This window comes from Pollicipes pollicipes, unplaced genomic scaffold (assembly GCF_011947565.3).
Source record: "Pollicipes pollicipes isolate AB1234 unplaced genomic scaffold, Ppol_2.1 Scaffold_4881;HRSCAF=5763_pilon_pilon_pilon, whole genome shotgun sequence".
NCBI classification, from domain to species: domain Eukaryota; kingdom Metazoa; phylum Arthropoda; class Thecostraca; order Pollicipedomorpha; family Pollicipedidae; genus Pollicipes; species Pollicipes pollicipes.
In genome coordinates this window covers 50,515,469-50,541,253 of record NW_023596576.1, presented here as the reverse complement: position 1 = coordinate 50,541,253, position 25,785 = coordinate 50,515,469, and the positions used below count along the sequence as shown (strand labels likewise).

The 25,785-nt window shown below is 50.1% G+C and overlaps 3 protein-coding genes across 3 annotated transcripts; 1 reads left to right on the top strand and 2 right to left on the bottom strand.

The window, feature by feature from the left end:
- Nucleotides 1–4,489: 4,489 nt before the first annotated feature.
- LOC119100559 (adenylate kinase isoenzyme 1-like) lies at nt 4,490–18,084 on the top strand. Its single transcript, XM_037223641.1, is given in 7 exon segments — nt 4,490–4,651; nt 12,470–12,512; nt 12,871–12,927; nt 15,842–16,005; nt 16,134–16,256; nt 16,517–16,699; nt 18,001–18,084. Coding segments are annotated over 7 exon segments (690 nt in total). The 5' UTR covers nt 4,490–4,615.
- Nucleotides 18,085–18,509: 425 nt separating this feature from the next.
- On the bottom strand, nt 18,510–20,361 carry LOC119101547 (28S ribosomal protein S31, mitochondrial-like). The gene is made up of 3 exons (XM_037224893.1): nt 20,310–20,361; nt 19,499–19,654; nt 18,510–19,110 (listed from the first exon to the last, which is right to left on the bottom strand). Exons 2-3 carry the CDS (start codon nt 19,554–19,556, stop codon nt 18,881–18,883), a joined length of 288 nt encoding a protein of 95 aa, XP_037080788.1. The 5' UTR covers nt 19,557–19,654; nt 20,310–20,361; the 3' UTR covers nt 18,510–18,880.
- LOC119100558 (uncharacterized) lies at nt 19,798–24,728 on the bottom strand. Its single transcript, XM_037223640.1, has 6 exons — nt 24,539–24,728; nt 23,451–23,616; nt 22,364–22,535; nt 21,734–21,863; nt 20,408–20,553; nt 19,798–19,856 (listed from the first exon to the last, which is right to left on the bottom strand). The coding sequence occupies exons 1-6, from the start codon at nt 24,592–24,594 to the stop codon at nt 19,798–19,800; spliced, it is 729 nt and encodes a 242-aa protein (XP_037079535.1). The 5' UTR covers nt 24,595–24,728.
- Between the last annotated feature and the right edge of the window lie 1,057 nt (nt 24,729–25,785).

Below are 25,785 nucleotides of genomic sequence, written 5' to 3'. Positions count from 1 at the left end.
ACATTTCTTTCTTTTCGGGTAGCCCCAGAGTGTAACACTCGTCCACGTCGCGACTGCCGTCATCATGACGCCGCGGTCTCGCCGATCTAGCGTCTAACGCCTTCATATAGAGCAGCCATGGCCATAACGGAGGGAGAATCTGCTAATGGCTGTCGTCAGCTGTTACGGACTAGAGGTGCCTCTTTTGAGCAGTTTTAACCCGCACATTGAGGGCCCGCGAACTTTAAGAGCGTTACCTGTACTGGAACACATGGTTTCAGTACGAATGAATGTTCGTGATTGATTCAGCGAGCGGCAAAGGCCATTTGCCAAAAAACGCATTGGCTCAAGTTTAAACCAGCGTGTCGCTATAGACCATGTAATAGCCACCGTGCTAAACGTCGTGGGGGCGAAAGCCACAGTATAATGTTTCATTGAATTTGCGTGATGTTAGTATCATATTTTGGTATCTTGTTCTCTTAAACAAGTGTTTCAAGTTTTGCAGCATCCACGACGCGAGCATTTCAATGAATTAGTGCATCGCGAGCGCTGCAAAGCGCATACGCTGAAAACGGCAAATCGAGAGCATTCCTTTCATAGACGTGAGTGGGGAATCCAATGAGATCTCTCCGCCGGAGCGGCTATTTCAAACAAAAGTCTGAGCTGTGCGGGAGGATTTCTGGAAAACTGGCAACGCAAATGAAATCAGACGTGTGATATAACAATAGGTGACGAGTGCAAAAAGGTAACAAACTCCCGCATGACCGCCGCGACATTTCAGTTTACCCGTTGACCACAGGGGTTCATCCAGTTGACCGGTCGCAGTTGACAGCAGGGGTTCATGACCCAGTCGCAGTTGACAGCAGGGGTTCATGACCCAGTCGCAGTTGACAGCAGGGGTTCATGATCCAGACGCAGTTGACCGCAAGGGCTCATGACCTAGCCGCAGTTGACCGCAGGGGCCCATGACCCAGCCGCAGTTGACCGCAGGGGCCCATGACCCAGCCGCAGTTGACCGCAGGGGTTCATGACCCAGTCGCAGTCGACCGTAAGGGTTCATGACCCAGTCGCAGTTGACCGCCGGGGCTCATGATCCAGTCGCAGTTGACCGCAGGGGCTCATGGCCCAGTCGCAGTTGACAGCAGGGGCTCATGACCCAGTCGCAGTTGACCGCAGGGGTTCATGACCCAGCCGCAGTTGACCGCAGGGGCTCATGACCCAGTCGCAGTTGACCGCAGGGGCTCATGGCCCAGTCGCAGTTGACCGCAGGGGCTCATGACCCAGTCGCAGTTGACCGCAGGGGTTCATGACCCAGTCGCAGCGGAGCGTGCCAAACGAACGCCCCGCCCGCTGTCCGTCGCAGCTTGGCGACCAAGCGTGCGCTGCTCGATCCGGTGCCGCACAGAGGCATGCTCAGACGCGTCTCCCAGCGTCCGCTGCTGCACGCAATGTGTTTGGCGAAGCGTTATACCTTCAGCTGTATTCCCGGTTCTATTTCTATAGTTACAATTGTTGTTGCTGTGAGATCACTGACTGCCCCGTATGGCTAGCTCCTGGGCTCGCCCCTGCCGCCGTGTTGGCCGCCCGGTCAGTGAAGGGCGAAGCTGTCTGTTGTTGAGTGGCGGTCGCACGCTCACCTGACTGGCGGCGAGGACCGGTGTCGTTCCGCACTTGCTACAGGACGAGACAGCGCGCTGACCAGCCCGGAGGCCCACACAGGATCGGCCGTCGGTAAGGTATGCCCTGTTTTGGCGCGTGCCAGCGCTAGGTCGGCACCGTCCGGCTGAGCGCGGTGTCTTGGTAAGAACTGCTGGAGCGGCCAGGTTCCAACTGTCGTGCTACATCCACCATATTGAAGTTTTCATTTTTAGACGAAGTGACATAATAACAAAGTGTATCATTCGGCTTCTGCGAAGGTACGCTTAAATACACGCTTGCTTTTGGGTATTTACTTTATGATTTAAGAGATCGCATCACGTGACCCTTCACACCCGTTAGCTTTTTTGACCTTGTGGGATTATTATGCAGCTATCTTAATTAAAGAAAATGTCTTCATTGGTGGAGTTATTCATATCATGTGAATACCTTTGGAAAAATAAAATGCAAACCCTTACAATACCGTGCGATGGAACTGTGCGATACAAACGACAGACTATTCCATGGGGCCAAATTTCGTACCAAGTCTAAAACGGTACTTTTTTAATTCATCATCATGCACCAATTCATTATTCCACGCCCGCGGATTTGGTCAAGTAGGCTTAAATATTTAAGCACAGCAAATGTGAGATCACGAAGAGGCACAAGGTGATGAAATTAAAAATGCTTCCTGGTTAGATATTGACAATTTTAATAGCCTTGCCGGCAAACTACGAGTCCTGCTCCTGTTCATGCATTTCCTTCCGGCATCTGACACGTGGGGCCAATCAAGTCCTTGTCTGTTAACGCTATCGTAAAGAGTGACTTCTGACTACGTTACTGGTTAGAAGGCCCGGATTGATAGCAATCTGTCACGTTTGCTGAGGGCGGCTCCATTGTTGGTAGTTAGTCGACCATTGAGCGGAAGTTAGATTGGTTTGATTTGAATTAGAGCCCTTTCGCCCAGTAGTGATAGTTGCAATGGCAATGGGGATTAAACAATTAAAAATGGCAAATAGAAGGAGAACGCTCTCACACTCTGCTGACAATAAGAATAAAAAGTGGTAGGCAAAACTACATGCATCTGGGATCCTCCGCCGAGATTTAGTCCGCACAGAGGCCCTATACGGCCTCTATTAGGCAAGGACTTGATTGGTCTCACATGTCAAATGCAGGAAAGAAATGCAGGAGCAGGAGGAGCAGGACTCGTGGTTTTCCGGCAAGGCTAATCAGATTGTCCGCACAGAGGCCCTGTACGGGGTATGTGGTCGGCACATTGACAGGATCCCAATCAAGGGGCACTTAAGCCCAATCATGACTGGCACATGCAGTCCGCATCGGATAAACGAGCGTTACAAAGATGCAGGACGAGGCCACTCATGGCTGGCACATGCAGTTTGCCTGAGATGAGCGGGGCTTTGCGGGGATGCAGGATGTGGCGTGAATGAGAAGGGAAGGGCGGATGGACGAGGTCATCGTGATGGTTAATCCAATATTGATTCTGACGCTCAAATACCAAGCCTCGTAGCCTCTCGAATAGACGGGTCAGCGAACCTTCACCAAGGGGCGGGGGGCATTGCGCTATAGACCGACCGGTCATCATACAGGCCGCATGGCTGTCCAGTGCTCTGATTTCAGCCGTGAAGCTTTTAAATCGATCAGTGACTTTGGCCGCGTTACGGTGCTGGGCACTTTTTAGAGAATGCATTGACGGATTATCTCTGGTGGGCTATAACGCGCGTGAAAATGATTAAAACGGAAAACGATGGGGAATAAAACGATCGATAATAACTGGCCACAAGTAGTAATCGATTTAATAGTAGATCGATAGTAACTGGCCCTCAGCAGTCCCATTGGCCAGTTAAGTCCCTGAGCATTCAGAAGAGAACGCCATCGGCCCGGAAGCTCCTCAGTAGCCAGAGAGACCCTCAGTAGCCAGAGAGACCCTCAGTGGTTGGCAGGACTTTCAACAGGTAAAACAGTTCATTAGCATCCGCAGGGTTCCTGGGCACACATAAGGCTGTAAGAGACCGTTTCGGCTCCTTAGAGACCAAAGGGAGCCTTTTAAAATGAAGTCCGAACCTTTTGAATGGATGGATTTCTGGGGTCGACGCCCATGCTGCGCAGGGCTTGTTGCATCAGCCCTGACCCCCACCATTTGATCGTGAAATTCCAGGTAGACGGCCGATTTTGGTGACGAGAGTTTAACATACACCAGTGCTAGCCATAGTTGGCCCTGCTCTCTGACGTCACCTGGCTTTTAGGCACCGAAGGCTTAAACACATCCATCCCCAAAACAAAAGATTTGACATGTGACACATGCGACGCATCACTGCCCCTGCCGCCACAAGCAAGCCGCGCACGCCGCGCCTGAATGCCCGGGGCCTGGTCGGTGGGGCAGCCCGGCCACGGTCGGTGTCGTTAAGCACCGGCTCGCCGGCGCCAGAGCCCTGCCACAGATCGCTCTGCGGCGCAACAAGCCGCGGTGATTGTCACGATCCGCCGACCGACGCATCGGCGTTCGCCGCAGCCCGCTGGCGCGTGGCCAAGCGGGCTGTCTAGCTGGCGTCAGCTCCCAGGCCGTCGAGCGCCGTCCAAGCCGCACTTCGGTCGCTCCCTATTTATAGGCGGCACGGAGCTGCGGTGGCCGCCAGGGCAGCCTCGGGACCGACACTCGCGCCCCGACGTTCGCTGCCCAGCGCGACCCGGTAAGCGGGTCCCGCCGGGTCAGCGGGGCGTTTCAGAGCCCGCCGGCGAGCGTGCTCGGCGCGGCGCGAGCAGCGGGACCGTCGTCGGCGCGCTGTTAGACGGTGCCCGGGCCGACGGCGTCCGCAGCTAGGCAGCGGGGACGTGAGTCAGGCGCGCCGGCAACGCGCAGCCGTCCCCCGCTGCCAAGAGCGCCGCCGGCAACGCTGGACGCTGCCGGCTGCCGGTGCCGCCAGAGGGCGCCGGTGACGAGCGGCTCGGCTGCGGCGGCGGTGACTCGTGAAGTGCTGCAGCCATGTTCCACCTCATGTACCAGTTCGTGGATAACATGGTAGGTGGCTGGGGGTTAGTGGTGCATGCGTAATTACGTCATGGGTTGAATGTGACAAACTGTTCCGCCAGATAGCCAAGTGCACGAAAAAGGCTTTACAGTGACACAGCGCAGGCCAACATGTGAAACATTTGCTGAAAAATTGACCATAGCCGGTGTGATTTTGCTAGGTGTCAGCACTACCCATTATATGAGCCAGGCCTCCGATCATGCGAAAAATAATTGCCTACTCACTATCTCCAAAGTAACAGCAGGGACTGGTGCACGCTACGAGCATGACTAATACCCATTGAGAATTCTTAGAACGTTTGAGCTGCGTTGCTCAGTTCATTCATCAGCCGTTTTACGAGAAGGCCGTTGATCGTGGCTCAGCGTGTTGGCCCAGCACTCATGGTGGTGGTGCTCAGTCATAAGCGTCGCCGCGGAGGCGCAGTGGAAACATTTGCCCGTGCTTAACTAAACCCGTTAAATCCGGGATTCCTCCTTAATCCAGACGAATGGGAATGGGTCATTGGGTTTTGACGGATCGCACGTGTTTTTGCCCGCCAATGTCAAAATTTTCCAATCAGCCGGTACATGGTGGCTTTAGTGTGGTTATGTACCAAAGCGCTCGGTCCTTACAAGCTCAACCCTTTCGGGCATTACCTTTTACCCTGGCTTTGGCACTTTTATGTTCTGCTATCCAATCCTTCGCCTTTGTTATTTTTCAACTTCTCCATGTGATGTATGTGTAAATTTAACAGCATTTCGATATACGCATTCAGCAGAAATCGACAACCACTTTGGATAAAGGCCAACTTGCTTTTGCCAACAACAGCTTCCGTAAAGCTGACAAGTTACGTGAAGATTTTAGGTAGGGCACCCAGAGGTTTGACCTCCAGGGATCAGAAAACGTCAACCATTTAGTATCGACAAACCATTAAGTATCTATTTTTTCACCTAATACATTATTTCTCTTCGCGTTCAGCACGGGAACGAACGAACTACGCATTGCGACCCTTTCGATTCCCTTTCAAACCGCTACAGGAGCAGCAGGTCTGGGATCAGAGTGACGTCTCTGGCCTTTTCGCGGGGCATCAGAAGCTGCGACTCTGGATTTCATCGACAACAGCGATGTTCGCCACTGTCAACTTCAAGATATCAAACCGCACACGCAAAGTCAACTGGCAGATTAAACCTGACCCAAACTCATTTTAAATAAATATGTGCCCAGGCCAATTCAAAGTTTTGACATGCGCTCGAGCGCTCGGATAGCGTGGTGTAGCGCGCCGCGCGGCCGCACCAAACTCTGTCTGACTGTAACCAATTAAACAGCCGATCTTTTCATATGCAAATTATATTTACGTTGCAAGGTCGCTTACCTATAGCAGGTCAAAGTCAGGTCATGGCTGTCAGCGAAGGCTAGGAATCGGTTAGCCTGGGGAATCGTTCCATGCGATGTGAGGGAATCGTTCAATGCGATGTGATAACGCAGTGTTAGACGAAGCCGGACATCTTTGTGAACGTTTCTTTGAACAATTGTACCACTAAATTTAGCGTTAGAAATAATTCCATTAACTTAAGGTGTATGTAGGTATGCGTTTGATTTAAAATTCCTCCATCATATGGCTCTTCCGAATTTGCGTCTAGTCCATTAATGCCAACACGACATAAAGTAAGCTCATCGCCCGATGCCTAACCAGTTAAATCAAAAAAGAAGTACACGATTTCTGTCAGAAGAAAAAACATAATGTGCGCGACAAAAAAAAAACACGAACATGTAAAGATAAAAATAGCATGCGAGCATGAGTGCGCATCAGCCACAAGACCGCCGCATCTCGAATCTCCGCCCAGCTGTTCACGTCCCTCATAGCACGCTTGAAGGCGAACAGTAAGCAACACTCATTTACATTGACCGGCAGCTTATTCCATGGTAATGATGCCCGGTATCAAAAGCCCCTCTGTGGGCACGCCAGCCGGCGTTTTTGCACCTCCAGCCGGCCTTCTTCCGTGGAGTCAGGGACACGGTGGGGTACCGGGGGCTTGGTGGTGAACATGCTGCGCAATGCGGGGGGCCCGTTCTGGTAGTTGAAAGTCTTATGGACTTCGGTGACGTCGTCGCGACTCGATTAACCGCTCCATTCGATCCCATCTCAGAGCCTGGAGTGCCGGACCAATGGTGTCCTGGCGTCACGTCACTGGCACAACCCTGGCGGCAAAACTGATAACTTTCTGGAACCTGTATAGTTGATTGTTGGCGGTGCCTCCTCCATATCGAAAGACAGTACAGAATGCAAGGAAGTGCGTGGGTTTCAACCAAAAACTTTAACATGTCCTGGGTGAAGTAATGCCGCAGGCGAAAGAGAGACATCAAAAGTGCATTGCACTTCTTGACCACAAGACTAATGTGCAAATCCCAGGACAGAACGGGATCGGTGACGTCACCGAGCGGCCGGACGAGCGAAAGGGTCACATGCGGGCATTGGTGACAGCTAACTGAAGGTTTTTCACCCTTTTTGTATTTTGCCTTCTTCCAATAAGAATGAAGTCAGCTTTTTGGGGGCCCATTTTGAGAGAGTTAGAGCGAAACCAGCTCTCCGTGGTCGCCAAAGTATGTTCAATTCGAGTCTGGAGAGCAGTGATATTTCAGTCATCTGCCTTCACTCGGTCCAACAACTGGGTGTCTGGCATGGCGGTCTGATACCTGGGGTCAGATATTAGTATCGGATCGAAGTCAAGTTTAATAACGGTGGGTGGTTTTTGACGATCATTTCTATTTCTGATCACAAGGAGGTGAACGAGTGTGTTATTTAAAGTTCTCATAGGTCAAAAGAGGTCACTGACCTAGAATGACCCTGATCAATTTTTTGTTTTTAGAATCATTTCGCCAAGGGTAATCCTCGACGCTTATTAAAATTGAAAAATCCAAACAATCTCGCGGGTTTTTGGTCACTGTAACCTTCTCAAGGTGAAATGAGGTCACTTACCCGACATGATCATCTTTTGCATAGTAGAGGTATCCAGGTTGAAGCTGGTTGCACAATGAAGTCTGAGAGAGCTTCGAACACCGATCTGGAGTTTGACCTTCTTTGACCATAATTGACCGGAAGGTCGTAATCTAGTTGTCTTAGAATTTGACACAATATTTCACACTCAGGTATATATCCATCCCATGAATTTAGCGCGTTCAGGTATCTAAGTTCTTGAGATCTTAGGGCTCAAAGTGCTCCTACCCTCACCCGAGCGGCGTTATATTCAACTGGCCACCCTGGGAGTGTTAAGACCGATATTTGTCTGTCGAATACAGCACACAATATCAGAAAGGCGTAGCTAGGCGAAGCGAGGCATGGTACAGACATTTGTTTAAAAGAGGTTTAGTATGATTTCAGCATGTTAGCGCACCCTGCCTTTCCAGCACGGTGTATTAAAATCGTCCTTGCCGAACATCGCTCTGGTATATGATGAATTCTAGAGGCCAAAGCCTTCGCTGTCCCGAGAAATGCCGAGAGATGTTTTCCCCACAACAGATGTTCCACGCTTGCAGCGATTTTAACACAAAATCAAAGGGGTCAAGATTTGCCAGATTGTAGGAGCCCGTCACAGCGCTCAAGTCAGTGAGAAATCCTGTGTCAGGTAGAAATTCCTCATTACCAGACATTCAGAAGTTTTTTTTAAATTAAGGGTCATTTAATGATGCTCTTGACACCATCCGGCTCAGCAATATATCCACTGTCTGTATAGTTATCGTTTATACCTGATGTTAAAAGTTCTGCAGTCTGATCATGTAGCCTGACTGACCTCAATCCTGGTTCGGTTGTCTGCTTGTTGCACATGAAAACTTGCATCCAGTTGGCAGGCATGTTACGCGCAGTCTTCCATCATAGATAGTTGGTTATGTTTCTTGATTTTTGCCGCTTACTCTTTAGGCGCCCTCCCCTCCCCTTCCCCCATACCGGCCACCACTTATGGTACGCGGAGACTTTCTCAATTATATTGCCGTTTAGGTTACTTGATTTTTTGGGGGCTTCTTCTCACTCTTAGGTAGCATTTGCCATGTTGGCCACCATTTATGTTACGCGCGGTATCTCCAGCTAAGTTGGCTAGGACGCTTGATTTTTTCCGTCTGCGTAACTCGTAGCACTGGCTCCTCATTTTTTACGTAATTTCGTCATGCTTACCCGACGGATTTCTCACCAACACCATACCGCAGTTACGTGATTCCCAAGGTCCAACTTGCATAAAAGCAACAAGCGCCGCGACTGACTCAATAATTTAGATGAAGCTCCTGTATGGCTTTGAAGTGATGTACTCGCACATGATGTGAAATGCACAATGTTATGCATACCTTTCTAGATATAGTGGCTATAATCGCCAATAATCAGCCTTACGAAAGAAAATCTCCTTGGGAATGGTAGTCTACAGCCAATAATCATATTTGCTTAGATTTAAGATACGTGTAATTGTTATTAGCGGCTAACGGCTAAATGATCCTCTGTATTCATCTACAGGTAATTACTACCGAGGCAATTCCCTGTCATAAACCAACTAACTGAGAAGACCGCAAATGGTAGCGAAAACATTGGCGCACCGACATTACATGGGCTTTTACGAAACAAATTGCTTTCATCCTAGCATGGGCAGCAAACGTCACTTTACTGGGATTCCGCAACTAGCATTCATACATTCACACCATCTCATGCATGCTCGTCACCGACCATAAAAAGAGAGCCCTATGGTGTGATCGCTATACACAGGCTGCGCATGTTACGCGCAACGATCAGACCCCTCATTTGTGAGCGGAATCTTACAGTCACACACCACTCATACCTCGGAATTTATCCGGCCCACACAGGAATTTATCCATCACACTTTGCAGCCACCTGGTGCAAGGCTCATCGTGGCATCAGCACGTAGCTCCCACCTTCTCTCGTCACGGAATAATGCCGGAATCCCTCATCGGTACGCCGGAATCCCTCATCGGCTCTGAGGAGTCATAATGCGAAGCCTCTAGGGCGCATATAGCCTCTGGTGATAAAAATCCTTTCATTACACTCGTGGAAAAATCACAGTCGCCTCAAGCTGCAGGCAGTATATGAGCTGTGCAATGTAATTGATTTGACGTATAATGTGGACCTGACTGCGACGCGTCATATCTCCCGGCACACAATTCAGGCAGCAGATTACTTATTGATCTGCCATTTTGTCTAGACTGTTCATTGAAACGCACAAACAATACCAGGTCGGGGTCAGCACGTCATTTGGAACACAAAGTAACGGCATAACTGTGTATTAGAAATGCTGATTACCATGATGCCATGCAAGCGTGAAAGGAATGCACGGCATACAGCTGATCAGAACAAAGTACAAGTACGTAAGCTCAACGTTCTTACAAAATGCATCTTTCCAATTGTCAATTGCCAAACAAGAAGAAAAAGGGGCCGGAGATCCAAGAATCACCCAAGGGTCGGCGGCTCCTCCGCCGGGTTTGCATTTTGGTGAGGTGTACGCACCGAGCGCCCGGCCGTCGACACCCCAGGCCGATAGGATTCCGAACACCGTGCCTGTCTCACTGTCTCAAACCCCTCGTACTGTCTGAACCTCCCTCTCTCTACTGGCTGAGTGTCTTAATCCGACGAGGTTGATGTTTCATAGAGCCGTCCACTACTGAGCTTCCTGGCGCGCATGTCCGGAACGAGCACTCGGGCCAAACGAAACAAACAAAAACCGTACTCGCACATTGAAAAAAAAACAATGTGACCCGCGGCGGATTGATACGCCGAGCGCCACAGGCACATTCGATTGAAAGAGGTTAGCGACTTTGGCTAGAGCTTGTCAGTTCGCCTCGCTTATCCAGACTCACAAGATATAGTCTATGCTGAATGCCGATCTGATATTCGAGGATCGCGAGGGTAACGAAACATAGAAACACGCATGAAAGATGCTTGGAAAGGAATCCCGTCTTCGACAACCAAAACTTTTTGCCTGTTCCGATCACAATTTTTTACTCGTGCTTGGGACCCCGCTCATTGCTATCGGATAGTTTCTTTCTTACGATACAAATAATGGTGCATTCGATACGTTAAAGAGTTGTATAAACCTGCAATCTGCATGCTAATCAAATTTCAAGGCAATCCGTCATTTAATTTTGCCTAAAATCAATAATACTGGACCATCTTGGACTTCGGCGGATCGTTTCCATATAAAGTAAAACCTCCCTAAATATGGTAGCTTTTTATCAAAGCTACCAAACAAGCTTTCTGCTTGATACAGTACAGGCGCATGTGACGGTGATACAACGCGTAGCTTTGCTTAATGTTGAGTGGCGGGCGCGGTAAGGTTGAGGTCGTCTAGAATAGAACAGTTTTTGTTGTTTATAAGCGACGAGGTGTTAGAGTTTTAATTTCGGTAGTTGGGCTTTTCTGGCTGTTATTAGGGTTTTATGCTGAAATCACTAGACCGTCACCCTTGTAAAGCGATTTTTTGAAAGTGCTCTGCTGGAAATAATTTTTGTAGTGTAGTGATTTCTGGACGCACACAACCGCTTTTAACGAGCATGCAAATTAGTATTAGGCATTTCTAACCTGCGTGCATCATGTTTGTGACAGTGATCTGTGTAGCAGCTCATCCTGTCTTCCTGGAGGAGTGTATTCCTTTCAACCCACACTAGACTCACCAAACCCACTTAAGGCAATGGGTGGATGTTGTGGAAAGGTATGTGGTATTAATAATACAAGTGCTGATTGCAGAATACCCCATAATTATGTACCTTGTTCACACATGCACATTGTCACACATAGTGGGGCAGAGCATGTCATGCTGTACAATTAGTGCTGCAACTGGTTTATCAGGGCATCAACCTGATTGTGTGGTTTTTGTCATTTTCATGATTATATTGTAAATGCTTAGCCTGCCAATAAGTTGTAAATTTAAGCTGTACAAATTAGTGAGCTAAAGCCTGTGTTGTTTTTGTTCAGTGAATAGCTTTTATTCTGTAACTCAAACATGCACTTCTAATTTTGTGCATCTAATGCTTGTGATATAATTGTTTTATGATAGTGTACCTTTTTGATCCATACAGGCTTTGACATTGCATTGTGATACATATGCTTTCATGCATATGCTGATGGTTACTAGCCTGTGACATTATAAGAGCTTGTTGAGTGATTGAGAGATTTTTACAGATGTGGTGCAAAAGGTTGTTAAAGGATCAGACATGCTGAGGAAAATATGTGGAAATTTTCATTAAATATGTATGAAATTATTTCATTAAATATGACCAAATTTCATTTCCTTTCATAAATTTCATTAAATATGTATGAAATCTTCATTAAATATGTGGAAATTTGCAGCAAGTATGTTTGAGGTTGCTGCATACTGCCCATATCCACTAAGTGTATGCCAACAATTTTCTCTGGCATACAGATACAGCATACAAACTAGCCATGAGGGTTACCATGTTACCAGGGGGGGGGGGGGGGAGGTGAATATGTGATAGGGGAATTTGTATAGGGATCCTTTCATATGGTATGATATGGTGTACAAGGCATTAAAGTCAATGTCAAAAGTGCAAGAGTGATGTTGTTTCTGGAATTAGTATTTACAACCATGGTGGGGTTGAAAAGCCCTTTTCAGAATGGTTTGCCCATTCTAGGAAAGTTAAATTGTTAGTTTTGTTTTGCGCAACCAATGGATTTCACCATGGGCCACCACAGATATGGTATACCACTGTTGTGGCATTGTCGCACGGCACCGCTTTCGCACGGTACATCACATGCGTCGTTGGTTCCTAAATGGGCAGGCAAATGTGTGAACTTTTGTTTACTTTGATTTATGTTTCAGCAACGCTTGGCGAAGGACGCGACAGAGGTGCTAAATTTAACCCGTAAGTGTCCATTTGTACCGGCTGTGCATATCAGTGTTTCATCGCCCTCATTCAGTTGAGTGTGCGCGACACCCATCAGATGTTCTCTGGCTGATTCTGGCCATATATGAGCAGCATCGTTAGCGCCGCAAGGGCTGTTCGTTGTGGTCTCTAGGCGTTTCTGCCCATTGGTGATGACAATTCGACATCAGGTCAAAACAAATTAGAGGCCTTAAATAAATGTGTTCAAGACATTGTCTCAGGGTACAATGCATTTCCACGTTCATAAGGGATAGCATGGTCATCACAGATAAATGAGTGGATATGTTCCCAGTAATGAGTTTTGATGGTGTTGACACTGTTCCAAATTTTTCCGCAGCTGCAGAGATGTCTGAACTTTTGAAAAAGTCCAACGTGCCCGTGATCTTCATGTTGGGTGAGTACAAGCATCGTGTGTGTTACAGCAACTATCAACAGGGCGGTCATGATTGTTGGTTAGACCGAGCATGGTTATGATTGACTAAGACGCGATGGAGGCTGGACGGGGAATGATCCAGAATATCGTGCTGCTACGCTGCAAGTGAGGGAGCCATATAATGTCCTCGTTTCTCTAATGGCTGAATGTTAAAGCTCCCTCCCGTGACGCCTTTTGTAGGCGTATATTATTGCGCAACGGGTCATGAGGTTTCGTAATGCATTCGGTTCGTTCCTTAGAGTACATTCGGAAATGGAGTGTTTCGTGTCGAGTTAAACGTCATAAATATGATACCATCGCAAGCCTGGGTTTTTGTGTCTCTAGAAGGACATGCACAGATATTCCAAGAGGCACGGAATAAGCCGTAAAAATAAGCCGTGGAACAGTAGCCAGCACCTGGTTTGTTGCGCTTTGTTGATAGAAAGTTGAATGATTTCTTTTGGCTGATTTCCTTGATGCACAGTCTGTAATCACATCTTCAAACCCTTTGTGAGGCAAAATTTATAACCTCAGCACCTTTCCGGCATGCCCTTCTCTTTATACACTTGGAGGGCAAAAACTGTTCACAAATTTGTTAACATATCTTGCAGTATAGTTTAGGGTATAGACGTGATATTTTGGACGTTGAAAGAAGGTATAGAAGGGAGCGTGCGTGCTTAAGGTTCAGCATAATCAGTCCCCCTTTTCTTTGCGTGACGGGCTCGGACACAAAGGCGTGCAATAGTACAGAATTAAGCAGTTTTGCCGGTTTTGGAGCACGTGAGCGATGGGGCCAACGCTAGCCGGAATCACAGTATTCAGCCTGTAGGTCCAGTGGTGGCTGGTGCTCCCTATGGTGTCAAATGACACCTCCTCCCGCGTGGCCGTGATGGCCTACTTCGGCTCGTCTAGACCGGGGAACTTCTGGTGGTGAGATCAGTACACTGCCTCCAACAGCGCATTCCAGACGCGGCAGTCTCGAGGATTGAGAACAGCGGAGTTTGGTGGACACTCGTGCTGTCTGACGAGTTGGCAGAGTTCGGCGGGGGACTCCTGAGTGGTCCAGTTGTGTGGGAGGGGAGCCGTCTTGCTGGGCAGTGGAGCCGGCTGGGTGGAGCCCTTCCCAGGTCGGTGGCAGCTTCTCGTCCAGCAGCCGAATGTACGAAACCCAGCGGTCTTTCTCGCTTTCGATGTTCGAAACGAAAAAAAAACTAGTTGTTCCGTTCCAGGTGACGTCGACGCTAACCATACATGGCTTTCTACAAAGGTCTCGGTTTCTCGTGGCACAGTCGATTTCCTGGGACCTCGCCCTTCTTGCCGCTTCCATAGACGCGGTTGTTCTGGACGTTCAACGACATGTGAATCGTGAGATGCCTCATCGGTGAAAAACACGCCCGTGACTTCTCGCCGCCAATCTTCTGGCATAAATCCCTGATCCGGGGCTTCCGTTTATGACACACGGCGCCTGCCATCGTTGACGTTCATCTTCATATATTTCAAGCTGGCCAGACCCTTCACTTCGCCATGTGGTCGTCGGATCTGGGTGTTCCGGGGCTTCTGCTGCCCGACCTTCTGGCGCAGGAGTTCTCCTCTTTACCCTCAAGTTTCTGGATAATCCGGTTCATAATTTGTTTTGTCCTTTGACGCTCTGGAAAGTCGGCCACAACACGAGCGTCTCGCCTGCCTTTTTTGGTCGAGTTGGACCTCGATAGGATGGCGCATCTTCTCCTGAGAATCATTATTACGTTGCTCAACAAACTCACTTGCTTACAAACAAACTTACTATGTGGAACCACAAGCTGGCAAGCAGCATTCAGAAATGTCTTCAAATGGTCTCAGTATCCAGCTAAATCATCCGAAAACATGCGTCAAAATGTGTTATGCGCATAGGAAGGTTGGTTGATAGGGAGTCTGAAAAGGGGACACCCACATCATAATATGGCTTCGTGAATTCGCGAGGATCACCGAACAATGGAAAAGGTAGCCAATTTTTTTCCAAAGAACTATTTTCGTTCCAATTCATTACTCTGACCCCGCCTTAGTTGTTGTGCCGTCTTTTGGGGAGTAATTGTGTTATCGAACCCGCAAAATTACTAATCCATAAGGACGTGCTATTGTGTATATATATATATATATATATATATATATATATATATATATATTTATATATTGTGTGTATTATGCATACACATCGTAGCAAAATACCAGGTTACTTTGAAGAGCCCATTATTGAGCACGTGATTTATAAACAAATGTAGAAAGGCGTACGTCATTGTCTTGCCTGCTATAATCCTCGTGTATGTTGCTTGCTACCTGTTAGCTCGCCTCGACTGAATCAGCGTCCGCGTTTTGAGTGTGCGAGTGGGTGGTACCTGAGTGGGCAGGGCAGGTGCCCATCCCCCTTCACACACACATGCTTAAATGTATTGTATGTAATTTGCTTGTGAATGCAGGGTGGCAGTACAATTCGGGGCAAGCGAGTAAAGCCAAACAAATTGGTACTTTCAACGGGTGGACCACGTCTGAACGTAGACAACTTCATGAGATACCCGCACCTCTCCCTGTGGGCGCACAGCACATCATCAAAGCATTCAGCTGTGGGCCTTGAAACGATGTTCACCTATCAGTTCAAAGTTGGGTTAGCAAAAATATCTAAAGGCCCGACAGTGTCTGCGCCGCACAGGTAAGTTGGACTCCTTATCCGAATTGTTCCTACTGCATAGAGGCAAAACGTACACAAACGATTGCAAGTCTTTCGCCCTGGCTTAAAAAACCGGACTGCAAGAAGTGACCTGGCAGACGCGCTGTCGCCCCGAGCATTGTGACGTCATTGGTATGGGTAGTGAGGGCGGCGCTGTGCTGGGATCATGGCAGCGGTGTGTGGCCACGCCGGCAGGCGGCCCCGGCAGCGGCAAGGGCACCCAGTGCGAGAAGATCGCGGAAAAGTACGGCTTCACGCACCTGTCTTCGGGCGACCTGCTGCGCGCCGAGGTCGACTCTGGCTCCGACCTCGGCAAGCAGATGAAGGAGACCATGGACGCCGGCGACCTAGTGCCCATGGTCAGTGGCGGGGAGCCTCCGCGGCAGCCGTCCAGTGACCAATGGAACGAGTGCATGGTCGTTGACATTAGGCACTCCATCAAGCCCACCTCTTAAGCCCGTCTAGTCACTGTCCTCCGTGTGGCAGGGAAACTGTGCTGCGCCTGATCCGAGAGGGGATGGTGCTGAAGCTGGAGAACAGCAAGGGCTTCCTCATCGACGGCTACCCGCGGGAGGTGGACCAAGCAGTCAAGTTTGAGAGCAGGTGAGCTGTGGTGACAGATGACCCTCGGCTCTGTGTTGGCTTTCGCCCCTGTGATCCCGGCTCTCTGTCGGCTGTCGCCCCTGGTGATCCCGGCTCTGTATCGGCTGTGATCCCGGCTCTGTACCGGCGTGACTGCTGTGACCTCCGGTTATGTGTCGGCTGTGACCTCTACGATGCCCGGCTCTGTGTCGGCCTGTGATCCTAGGACGCCGGCTCTGCGTCGCGCCGCGCGCGGTGCCAGCATGCCTGACCTCTGGCTGGCCGCAGGTGTGCCCCTGCTCGCTGGTGCTCTACTTCGAGGTGTCAGACGCCCTGATGACAGAGCGCCTGCTGAAGCGGGGCGAGACGTCCGGCCGCTCCGATGACAACGCCGAGACCATCAAGAAGCGGCTCGAGACGTTCCATAGCGTCACCGAGCCGGTGGTGACACATTTTGACCAGCGCCTGCAAGCGGGTGAGAGACCAGCGCCGGGCAGGGGCGGTCGGCGGCATGGTGCTGCGCCCACCGGACGGGGCGTGGCCGGCAGTCGGGGCTATCCAGGCGGAGGTTTGTCGTGGTTGTGTGTTGTAGCGATCGCACGTGTTGGCTGGCAGCTTCCTTGCCTGAATGATACGCCATACCCCATACTGGTTCGCTCGATTTCACTGTTGCCCCTAGCCACGTATCAACATGTACACGGGCACTGCACGATGAGGAGTCCAGTACACTTTATCGCTGGCTGAAAGTCGGTTATATGTCACATGGTAGATAATTAATGTGTGGCATCCTTCCCATATGTAAGCTGCATGGTACACAAATGAGGTTATGACACCCTTCCCACATGTAAGGCGCACACGCACTTTGAGTGGCACAAGCTTGTGAATAGCATCGTTTCTAGATGCCTTTCGATGTCTCACAGTGCAAGTGGGTGTATAAATGGTAGTTTGTACGGAGCCGAGAACGAGGTGAGCCATTTATGTGTAGCGAGAACGGTAGCGATTTCGTTTTTGCGACGCTTTGTTTTCAATGCATGTTTTAAAAATACAAATTCATATATGTGTAACTTTAAGCTACAAATGCACTTCAAGTGTAGCAGATAGCACATTCATTTGTATGCCAGGTAGTCATAAATCTGCTGCAATAAGTGGCGCAATTGTAACTTATTACTTCCTGTGTGACATTTAAGAGTATCACATGACAGAGTCCAGTTTCCACGCGTTGGCAGATTTTGTATTTGCATTTGAGCAGCTCGCTTGGCGAAAAAGGCAGCTGGCGGCAAAGTGCTGCGTGGGACAGCGTGATTTTGTTCGCACTAAACAAGTTACTTTCCTCTCAACGGCGCCGGTATGTAACGATGATTTTACGTCCGCTCGTACATTAAGCTTTTACGGTACCGCGTGATGAATCGTGTGTACTGGCGGTGTAGAAGTGGGCTGTGCCATCCGTCTACTTATAAACCGGCCATTTGTGTAGCGGCTCGTTCAGTACTTTTTGTTAGGTCGCACTTTTGACAAACGACATTATGATGGTATGTTATGACCGCTTTCATTTTGAGTGGTTATCTTAACCCGACAAGAGAAGTTATCTTGCGGTCAGCCCATGTTAGACACTGGGACCATTCTGATTCTGCCCACACCACACGCGTAACGGTGAGATGGCATTTGAAGCCGAAACGTCCGAAAACCAACAACTACACTTACGATCACGTAACCACATAACCAACACCGCACCGTGTAACGACTGGCCGCCCGTCGGCCGGTGATGACCGCAGATAAACGGCGAGCGGGCCGTGGACGAGATCTTCGAGGACGTCTGCAAGGAGCTGGACGCCCTGTGCAGCGCGCCGGCCGAGTGAGACGGCCGGAGCCTGCTCGGCCGAGTGTGGACTGCGCGGCGCGCTGGCCGCCCGGTGATAACGCGTGTTCAAAAGTTGGTCAGCCAGGCTGTCGGGCGCTGACCCGGGCGCTGGTGAGACCCGCGGTCGGATGGGTTGCCAGTGGGTAGCGTAGGAGCGCCGGGCCCGCCTTTCCCGTCGCTGGCGTGAACGCTGGTAAGGTGTAAGGAAAGTTTAACGCAGTTTTAGCGGTTTGTCTCGTCCGCACACAGTGAATCTCACGAGTGGCTTCCGTGTCGTAAAATCTACGTTTTCTGTGACTTCTGATGGTGGCTGTTACAAACTTGTCTGTGGGTACGCGGTGGAAATGGATGGCCTTGACGTCATAAAATTCACGTTTGCTGTGAGCCCGCTCGGAGGCGATGTCACAAACTTGTATCCTACAGTTGATACGATAACTTTTATACGGATAAGCGGGCACGATAGGCGAAAAGGCGCAAACACCCAAAACCCTGTGCTATGTTCAGATGACTGTTTTTGTTGCATACCGCAGCGCACGCATGCTAGTCAGGGTCACGCAGGGTCATGAATTCTAGTCTGTTCAGCTTCTCTGCGCGTGTTACGGCTGCGTCTTACGGTGCGCGACGCTGCATGTTCCGTTTCTCTGGTTCGATTGTTCTGTTCTGAGACATAAATGCATGGAGCGATTGCACACGTGTGTCGCCTGTATTGTGCGCCCGGTCGGGACGCCACTCAGAGCCAGTCGCTCACTGCCACTCCCACTACTCGCTGCACCAAATAGACTCGCTCCGCCCACTTACATGGCCTTCAGCTCCGCCAGCAGCTGCTGCTTCTCAGCGAAGTAGTCCCTGAACCAGACGATGTGTTCGCGCTTCTCCTCGACCGAGAGCCACGGGTTCTTGCCGAGCGCCACGCACACGAGTTCCATGAAGTGGCGGAGGGGGCCGCGCTGGGGACACCACGGCTCCAGGTGGCGCTCCAGGAACACGTGCTCGTGGAAGCCGACGGCCGCCTCCGCCTCCAGTCCTGGGGGACGAGGGGGCCGTCAGCGGGCTGAGTCAGCTCCGTGGAGGCTGCCGGGCGAGGGCGTCCTAAGAGCCTGGCTGCGGCGACGACAGGACGCTTGTGGTCGTGGCGGCACCGCGTCAATCTCAAGCGATCAGTGCGATGCAACAGCTAAAGCGGCCATACAAAGGTTCGCAGGCTTCACAAACAATGCTCACGCCGCTTACGGAGGGGAGACGCCCGTCGTGGCTGAAATGCCCCGGCGTTTGCCTGGTAAGCGCGCCCTGGCAATGAGCCCGGTTCCTGAACGCTTCCCTCATCGATAGGTTCCCGGCCGACCATAAGCCCGGGATGGGCATTCAAACAGCGTGACCATGGGCCGGCGCAGCCGGCAACAGCACACACCCACCCTGTTCGTTGTCGACGGGCAGGTGCCACAGTTTGCCCTGCTCGGTCCACAGGATCATCTCCTGCCAGGCGTTGGCCGGCGGGTGGGTGACGGCCAGCCGCAACTCCCGCTCGTGCAGCCGCTCCCACTGACTGGCGGCACCGGTTGGCACCAGCTCTGCGCACCCGGCGGCCAACACAGCCCACACGTGTCAAAGGCCAGCTTGGGGCGCAACATTTGCACCAGCGCACTTCACACTCACAGTGTTCAGCAGGCGGCATCAACACAGATCCAAGATGGCCGTCCCGTCTGTGATTCTCTCAGAAGCCCGTATCTGTATCATCCGGTGTACGGATTCCCTCAGAATCCGGACACCGGCCTGAGCGAGTCCTTTACAGCAGGTCAAGTCAGCATACCACTGTATGGGGGCGTGAGAGCAATACAGCGGATGCCGTTGTGCAACGAGCTATGGTTATACATGAGTTTCTTGCTCCTTACAACAACCTCTGGCATGCATTGATCAGGTGGAGTCTGTGTGCTTACTGATGTAGGTTCAACAAATCATGGCCTAAATCATGGCCTGTCACGTTACTGTAACACTTGAATTGCTATGCAGTCGTATGTTTCGTGCCTTGAAATCTGTGAAATCTGTGAATGTTAAAAGGCCCCACATACAAGCACCCGCTGATTCAATACCGCAAGTTTCGATAAACAAGCCTTTCCGGGCACGCAGTTATACTGCAGGGTGATCGGCACCTCAGGGAACAGCAATAGTCGTGTTGAAGCCCTGCGCCTGCGGCCGGCGGCGCGCGGCCGTCGCTGTCGCGCTCACCGCTGGCGCCGACCCGCCCCTGGTCGGTGAAGATGCCGAGCGCGTCGCCCGTGTACAGCACGTGTCAGCAGTCGTCGGGAGGCGAGTGCCGCTCGGACGGCGCCGCTGCTGGCCGGGCGTCTCAGCCCGCTCGCGGCGGACCCGGCCCACAGCGTCGGCGCGCCGCTCGCCCACCAGGTGACGCACCTGCTGCGAGCGGCCCGGTGCCGGCCGCTGGTCCACCTTCATACCGGACATCAGCTCACTGCCGGCACGGCGGCGGGCTGGGTGAGCGCGTGCGCTTCATCAGCTCACTGGAAGTGGCACGTGAAGGATGAACCGAATGTTAACCAGATATCATCTCACTGAGGGTGGTGGCGTGCGGGATAATCTTATAATTAACCAGGCATTACCTCATCGGAGACGGCTGTGGATGGGGTGAGGATATCGACCAGACATTCAACGCGGCGTGGACGGTGGCGTGCGGCACGAGCATACATCTCACTGCCGCCGAACATCAGCTTCTGGCTGAGAACAGTATGCAAGTAATGAATTCGTCTTATCCGCCCAACGAGATCGGCCCCTGCGGGATGAGTTGCCATCCTTCCACAACTTGCCAAGGAAATGCATGACGCGGGCTGCATGAAGACAGAACAATGGTTGAGGAGCACCGGCTGGACACTTCATTTCCACATCACGGATGGAGCCGATCCTGGGCCGCGCCCGGACCTAGACCAGACCCTCTCCGTACCCCATCTATGGCCAACCCTGGTCCCAAAAATAAGGCCGACTCTCCTGTGCGTGGGTTGTGGCCAAGCGCGGTCCATACCTAAACCTATACACGAGAGTGGTCCGTGCCTGAGCTGGCAAGGGGCGGCGGCCGGGAGGGACCGCTGGAGTCCGCTGGCCGGCGGCAGCGCCGTTGGCCCGGCGTAGGCGCCCAAGCCACGCCTGGTCCTGGTCCGTAACCTGGGTCGGCTCCTTTACGTGCCTGAGGTTGACATTGATCCAGAGACCACATATGAGCTGATGCCATTCCTGGCCCAGTTCTGAGGTTGGCCTTGAATCGTGCCATTCCTAGCCCGTCGCTGAGTTCCGATCGGTCTTGAGCCGCACCGGAGCTGCCTCTGTTGATCCGCCTGAGCTCCGATCGGTCCTGACCCGTACCGGAGCTGGTTCTGATGACCTACCTGAGCTCCGATCGGTCCTGACCCGCACCGGAGCTGGTTCTGATGACCTACCTGAGCTGCGGCCGGTCCTGACCCGCACCAGAGCTGATTCTGATGATCTGCCTGGGCTGCGGCCGGTCCTGACCCGCACCAGAGCTGATTCTGATGACCTACCTGAGCTGCGGCCGGTCCTGACCCGCACCAGAGCTGATTCTGATGATCCACCTGAGCTGCGGGCGGTCCTGACCCGCACCGGAGCTGGTTCTGATGACCTACCTGAGCTGCGGCCGGTCGGCCGACGCCCCGTCCTCCCCATTGAGCTTGAACAGCAGCTCGGCCTCGGTGCGCGCCGTGTCTCCGCCGAGCGAGGAGGCGACGTCGCGAGCCGCCTGCGCCACCTCCTCGTCTGCGACACGTGTGTGGAGTCAGTCACCCCCATCAACATCAGCAGCACATGCTCGACTGGCCACCAGCCGCAGATTTCATAAAGCAGTGCATGCTTAAGCACTCACAAACAAGTGTTTGCCTGCACCCCCACAACATCTGATAATATAGAACAAAGCAATTTCTTGCTCCAGCTGATTTTCTCGCTGTTGCGCTGTTTTTACACTTCTGCTTTTGGGTAGACAAGCTGTTAATTCTTGTGAATTGACTTGCTTTCAAGTCAGGACTTCCAAAATGTATTCTGATTGGACCAGCATATCATGCAACCTGAACCCTTCAGATAATTTCAACATGACACATCTGGTCAGTGCAGTACAATCCAAGACCTGGCAGTGATACACAGGGCCAGTCTACATCACATCACCTCCACGCCAAGGGACCCAGGCCTGCACCTTGTCAGTCAGCTCAGCCCCCTCCCATAGGCACCACCACAAATCCCCTGGAATGCAGCATCACACTCACCCAGGGTTAGCTGTTTGACTGGCGGAGGCTGCGTGGGAGCAGCAGCAGAAGCAGCAGAGGCAGGGGCAGGCCGGTCTGGCCGTGCCACCACGTGCCGGGGCCGCGGCTGGCGGCCTGGTCGCGCCAGTCGGCCGGACACGCCACCATCCTTGTCACTGGGCACTGCTGATGTCTGGTGGACATGGCATGGCCAAGCCCCATCAGGAGCTGATGGTGACATACACTCAATGACATGGCTGGTATCTGACATGGGCTTGCAATGAAATCTACTCCCTTGAATCCTGATACTGCTTCTTAAAGCACATGTACTTACAAACCGAGCCTCTATCATTCAAGGCATCAGTATGACCTTGCTCCAGGTACAGCAGGAAAGGGTATCTCAACCAGAAAGAATGTGATCTAGTTGAGAGTATAGCACTGTGCTACCCTGCTGGTTTACATCAGCCACCTTCCATACCAGGAGCAAAAAAGCAAGCTCCAGCACCCCAATCTGTTCTACATCAAATGTATAACAGACAGAGCATGATAGCCATGGTGATAAATGGATAACTAGACCTGGCCAAGGAAGGCTTTTACCAGCAGAGTCCTTGATGATCACAAGCAGCTGTTGCATGAAAGTAGTCAGGCCTGGGGCACAAGAATGTGGGTAGCTGCTGGAGTATCTGCACAGAAAATAACTGCAACTTCCTGCTTGTCCACAGGGCCCTAGCCCTGACTGCCAACTAGCATAAAACTTAATGTAGTTGGACTAAACCATGCTGATGACATAATGATATATATATATATATAATATATATGTATATATATACATATATATACATACATATATATATATATACATATATATATATATACATATATATATATATATGCATATATATATATATATATATATATATATATATATATATATATATATATAAGTGGAAAACTAGCATCTAAATAATCTGTCAGCATCTAGTAAGGCAAATAATACACACCTTTTCTACAAGAAATACATATGAAGATCCCCACTCACTTTATATAAGCCATGGCAAAAATTAAAAAAATAGGTCTGTGAACCTCTTTCCCTGCAATATAACAGTACCTTCTGAATGGACTCAAGCAAATCATTGAGCTTGAGCTTAGCTGCTTTTCTTTTTTCTTCAGCTTTAGCTTTTATCTTGGCTTTGTTTTCACTATCTTCAGAAGCATCATTGCCAGTAGAGCAATATTGTTTGTCACCAATAACTTGTCTTCTTGCACCTCTCAAACTGGTTAAAAAAAAACACAACACAAGACCTATTAGAAGACTGACAATGCACTATCAGAAACAGCATAAGAACAAACACTCATAAGCAAAAATGCACATTGATTGAAAACTAGGCAAGACATCTTGCATAGGTCAGGGTGTACTTTCCTACCTAACATTAGAAAAAATAATTGTACACCATTCATCGTGTTTAAGGCAGGACATATCGTAAATAATCTCAAAACAGGTAGAATCATGCTCCTACCTTCGAATTTCAATAACTTCGATAGCGGGCCCCCGAGCGCCGCGCGCACCGCACCGCCTCGACTCCCCAGTGCCGTTTCTGCATTGCCGTTGCGTAAATACAATATTTCTGCTTACCAAGAACTCTACAAAATGTACGGGACTAAAGTAAACCATTTGTCATGTTTAAGGCAGGACATCTCGTAAATAATCACAGAACAGGTAGATTCATGATCTTACCTTCAATTTTTTATAATTACGATGGCGAGCTCCCGAGTGCCGCAGATTCTACCTGTTTTGAGACTATTTACAATGTGTGCCGCCTTAAACACGACGAATGGTGAGCAATGATTTTTTCTAATGTTAGGTAGGAAAGTACACCTACACCCTTGCATATAACTGGCTTTTTCTGAACATATATGTCACCACATACAACAGTGCATTCTCAACCATGTATGATTAGTGCGTTCAAAAACATATCACACTCGACATCAAGAACCATCCAGACTGGACCTTACACTATACAAGTGGTGATTTTTCACCATTTTCAAAAGAACAATCACCTAAATTGCAAAGAAGCAGTTGCCTACGAATATCATTGCTTTTCATGACAACTTATACTATCATCTGAAAGTTCACTGTTGCTGGTATGTGTAGGACACCAGGTACTCCTCCAAAGCTAATATCACTGAAGCTCTTACCTGGCAGACCCCAGCGATGGTAAGGTTCTCCCGAATCGACGAAGAACAAACGCCATGGCATATAAATGTGAAAAATCAAACAGTGCCAGGTCAGAAAAACTGATTTCACTTAAGCAACCATTTCATCGCCATGAGAACACAAATCTCTCCCCGTTGTAGGCGGTCCGGGCCTCACACCCACCAAACACGCCGCCCGCCTCTCAAGCCCAAGGCCGTATAAGAGTGGTAAAACCGTCCGGCGATTCTCGCATCTTCGCCTTAGCGTGACGTCATTGGCTCAAGGACTTAAATGGTCGATGGGAATCTAGACGAGGTGCTGAGATCCAACCGGCCGTCGAAATATTAGTACAAATATTGGAAAAGCTGCTGACGTTTGGTGTATATAACACGCGAGCTGACTACATGCACTTTTATAGCGAGGATGGTCATGTGATTTGCAAGCATATGCGGTGAAGCTTTCAGATTCAATGGCGTGAAAAGTGAAGATGTATGGGCGACGCTTATTCGGAATAGGGAGGCAGGAACATCGGGCTGTCTTCGCACCCAGAACGAACAAACTGATAGTGGCATACGCATTTGAATAGCAAACCCATTGCGTCAAATTTAACGACGAGCATGATAATGTACATGGCAACTTTAAGCAGCAAGCCATTACAATGTTTTTTTTCAGAGTCGTGCGGCCCTGTACCCCGTTGTCGCGCCGCTGTCAGTGTACGATGGGCCAGATTGACCTCAAAAGTGATATTAATTCAGTGAATGAAGATTAATTCTATAGCCTGTGTCAAACCAATTGTCCATGCATAATCCTAATCTGCACTCCATTTTTGTTGTATGAAAAGGTCAAACTTCCGACTTGTTTTTGGTTCAAGTTGAGGCTACTGACCTGTTATGATATTTCAGCCAGCTAATTGGAATTAATTTCGTGTGTGAGGTATTTTTTGCGGGTTGAACTTGAGAAGAGCATTATTTTCTAACTACTGATGATCAAAACAATTACTTAGCACATTTGTATGTGGCGCAAGAAGTCAATCAGATCTTGCACGTTGATCCTTACTTGTCTAGTCGAAATCAGTATCGCTGGTGTCGTAGTCTACTATACATGACCTGGCTCTGGGAGGGCCGTGTTGTAGAATGGCGAATGCCTCTTCCGACAGCGCCGTTTTGCCCTTGGAAGTTCTTTGACTACGTGCACTGACCGCCGACGAGCTGGTCACGGGACCACTGATGGTGACCAGCATGTATCCAAT

Coding starts and splice junctions, on each gene's coding strand:
- LOC119100558 (XM_037223640.1), bottom strand. CDS start 24,594: ATGGCGTTTGTTCTTCGTCGATTCGGGAGAACCTTACCATCGCTGGGG. Junction 23,617..24,538: donor CCATCGCTGGGGTCTGCCAG/GTAAGAGCTTCA, acceptor TTTTTTAACCAG/TTTGAGAGGTGCAAGAAGAC. Junction 20,554..21,733: donor GCCGACCGGCCGCAGCTCAG/GTAGGTCATCAG, acceptor CCGTGCCGGCAG/TGAGCTGATGTCCGGTATGA.
- LOC119101547 (XM_037224893.1), bottom strand. CDS start 19,556: ATGATCCTGTGGACCGAGCAGGGCAAACTGTGGCACCTGCCCGTCGAC. Junction 19,111..19,498: donor GCCCGTCGACAACGAACAGG/GTGGGTGTGTGC, acceptor CTCGTCCCCCAG/GACTGGAGGCGGAGGCGGCC.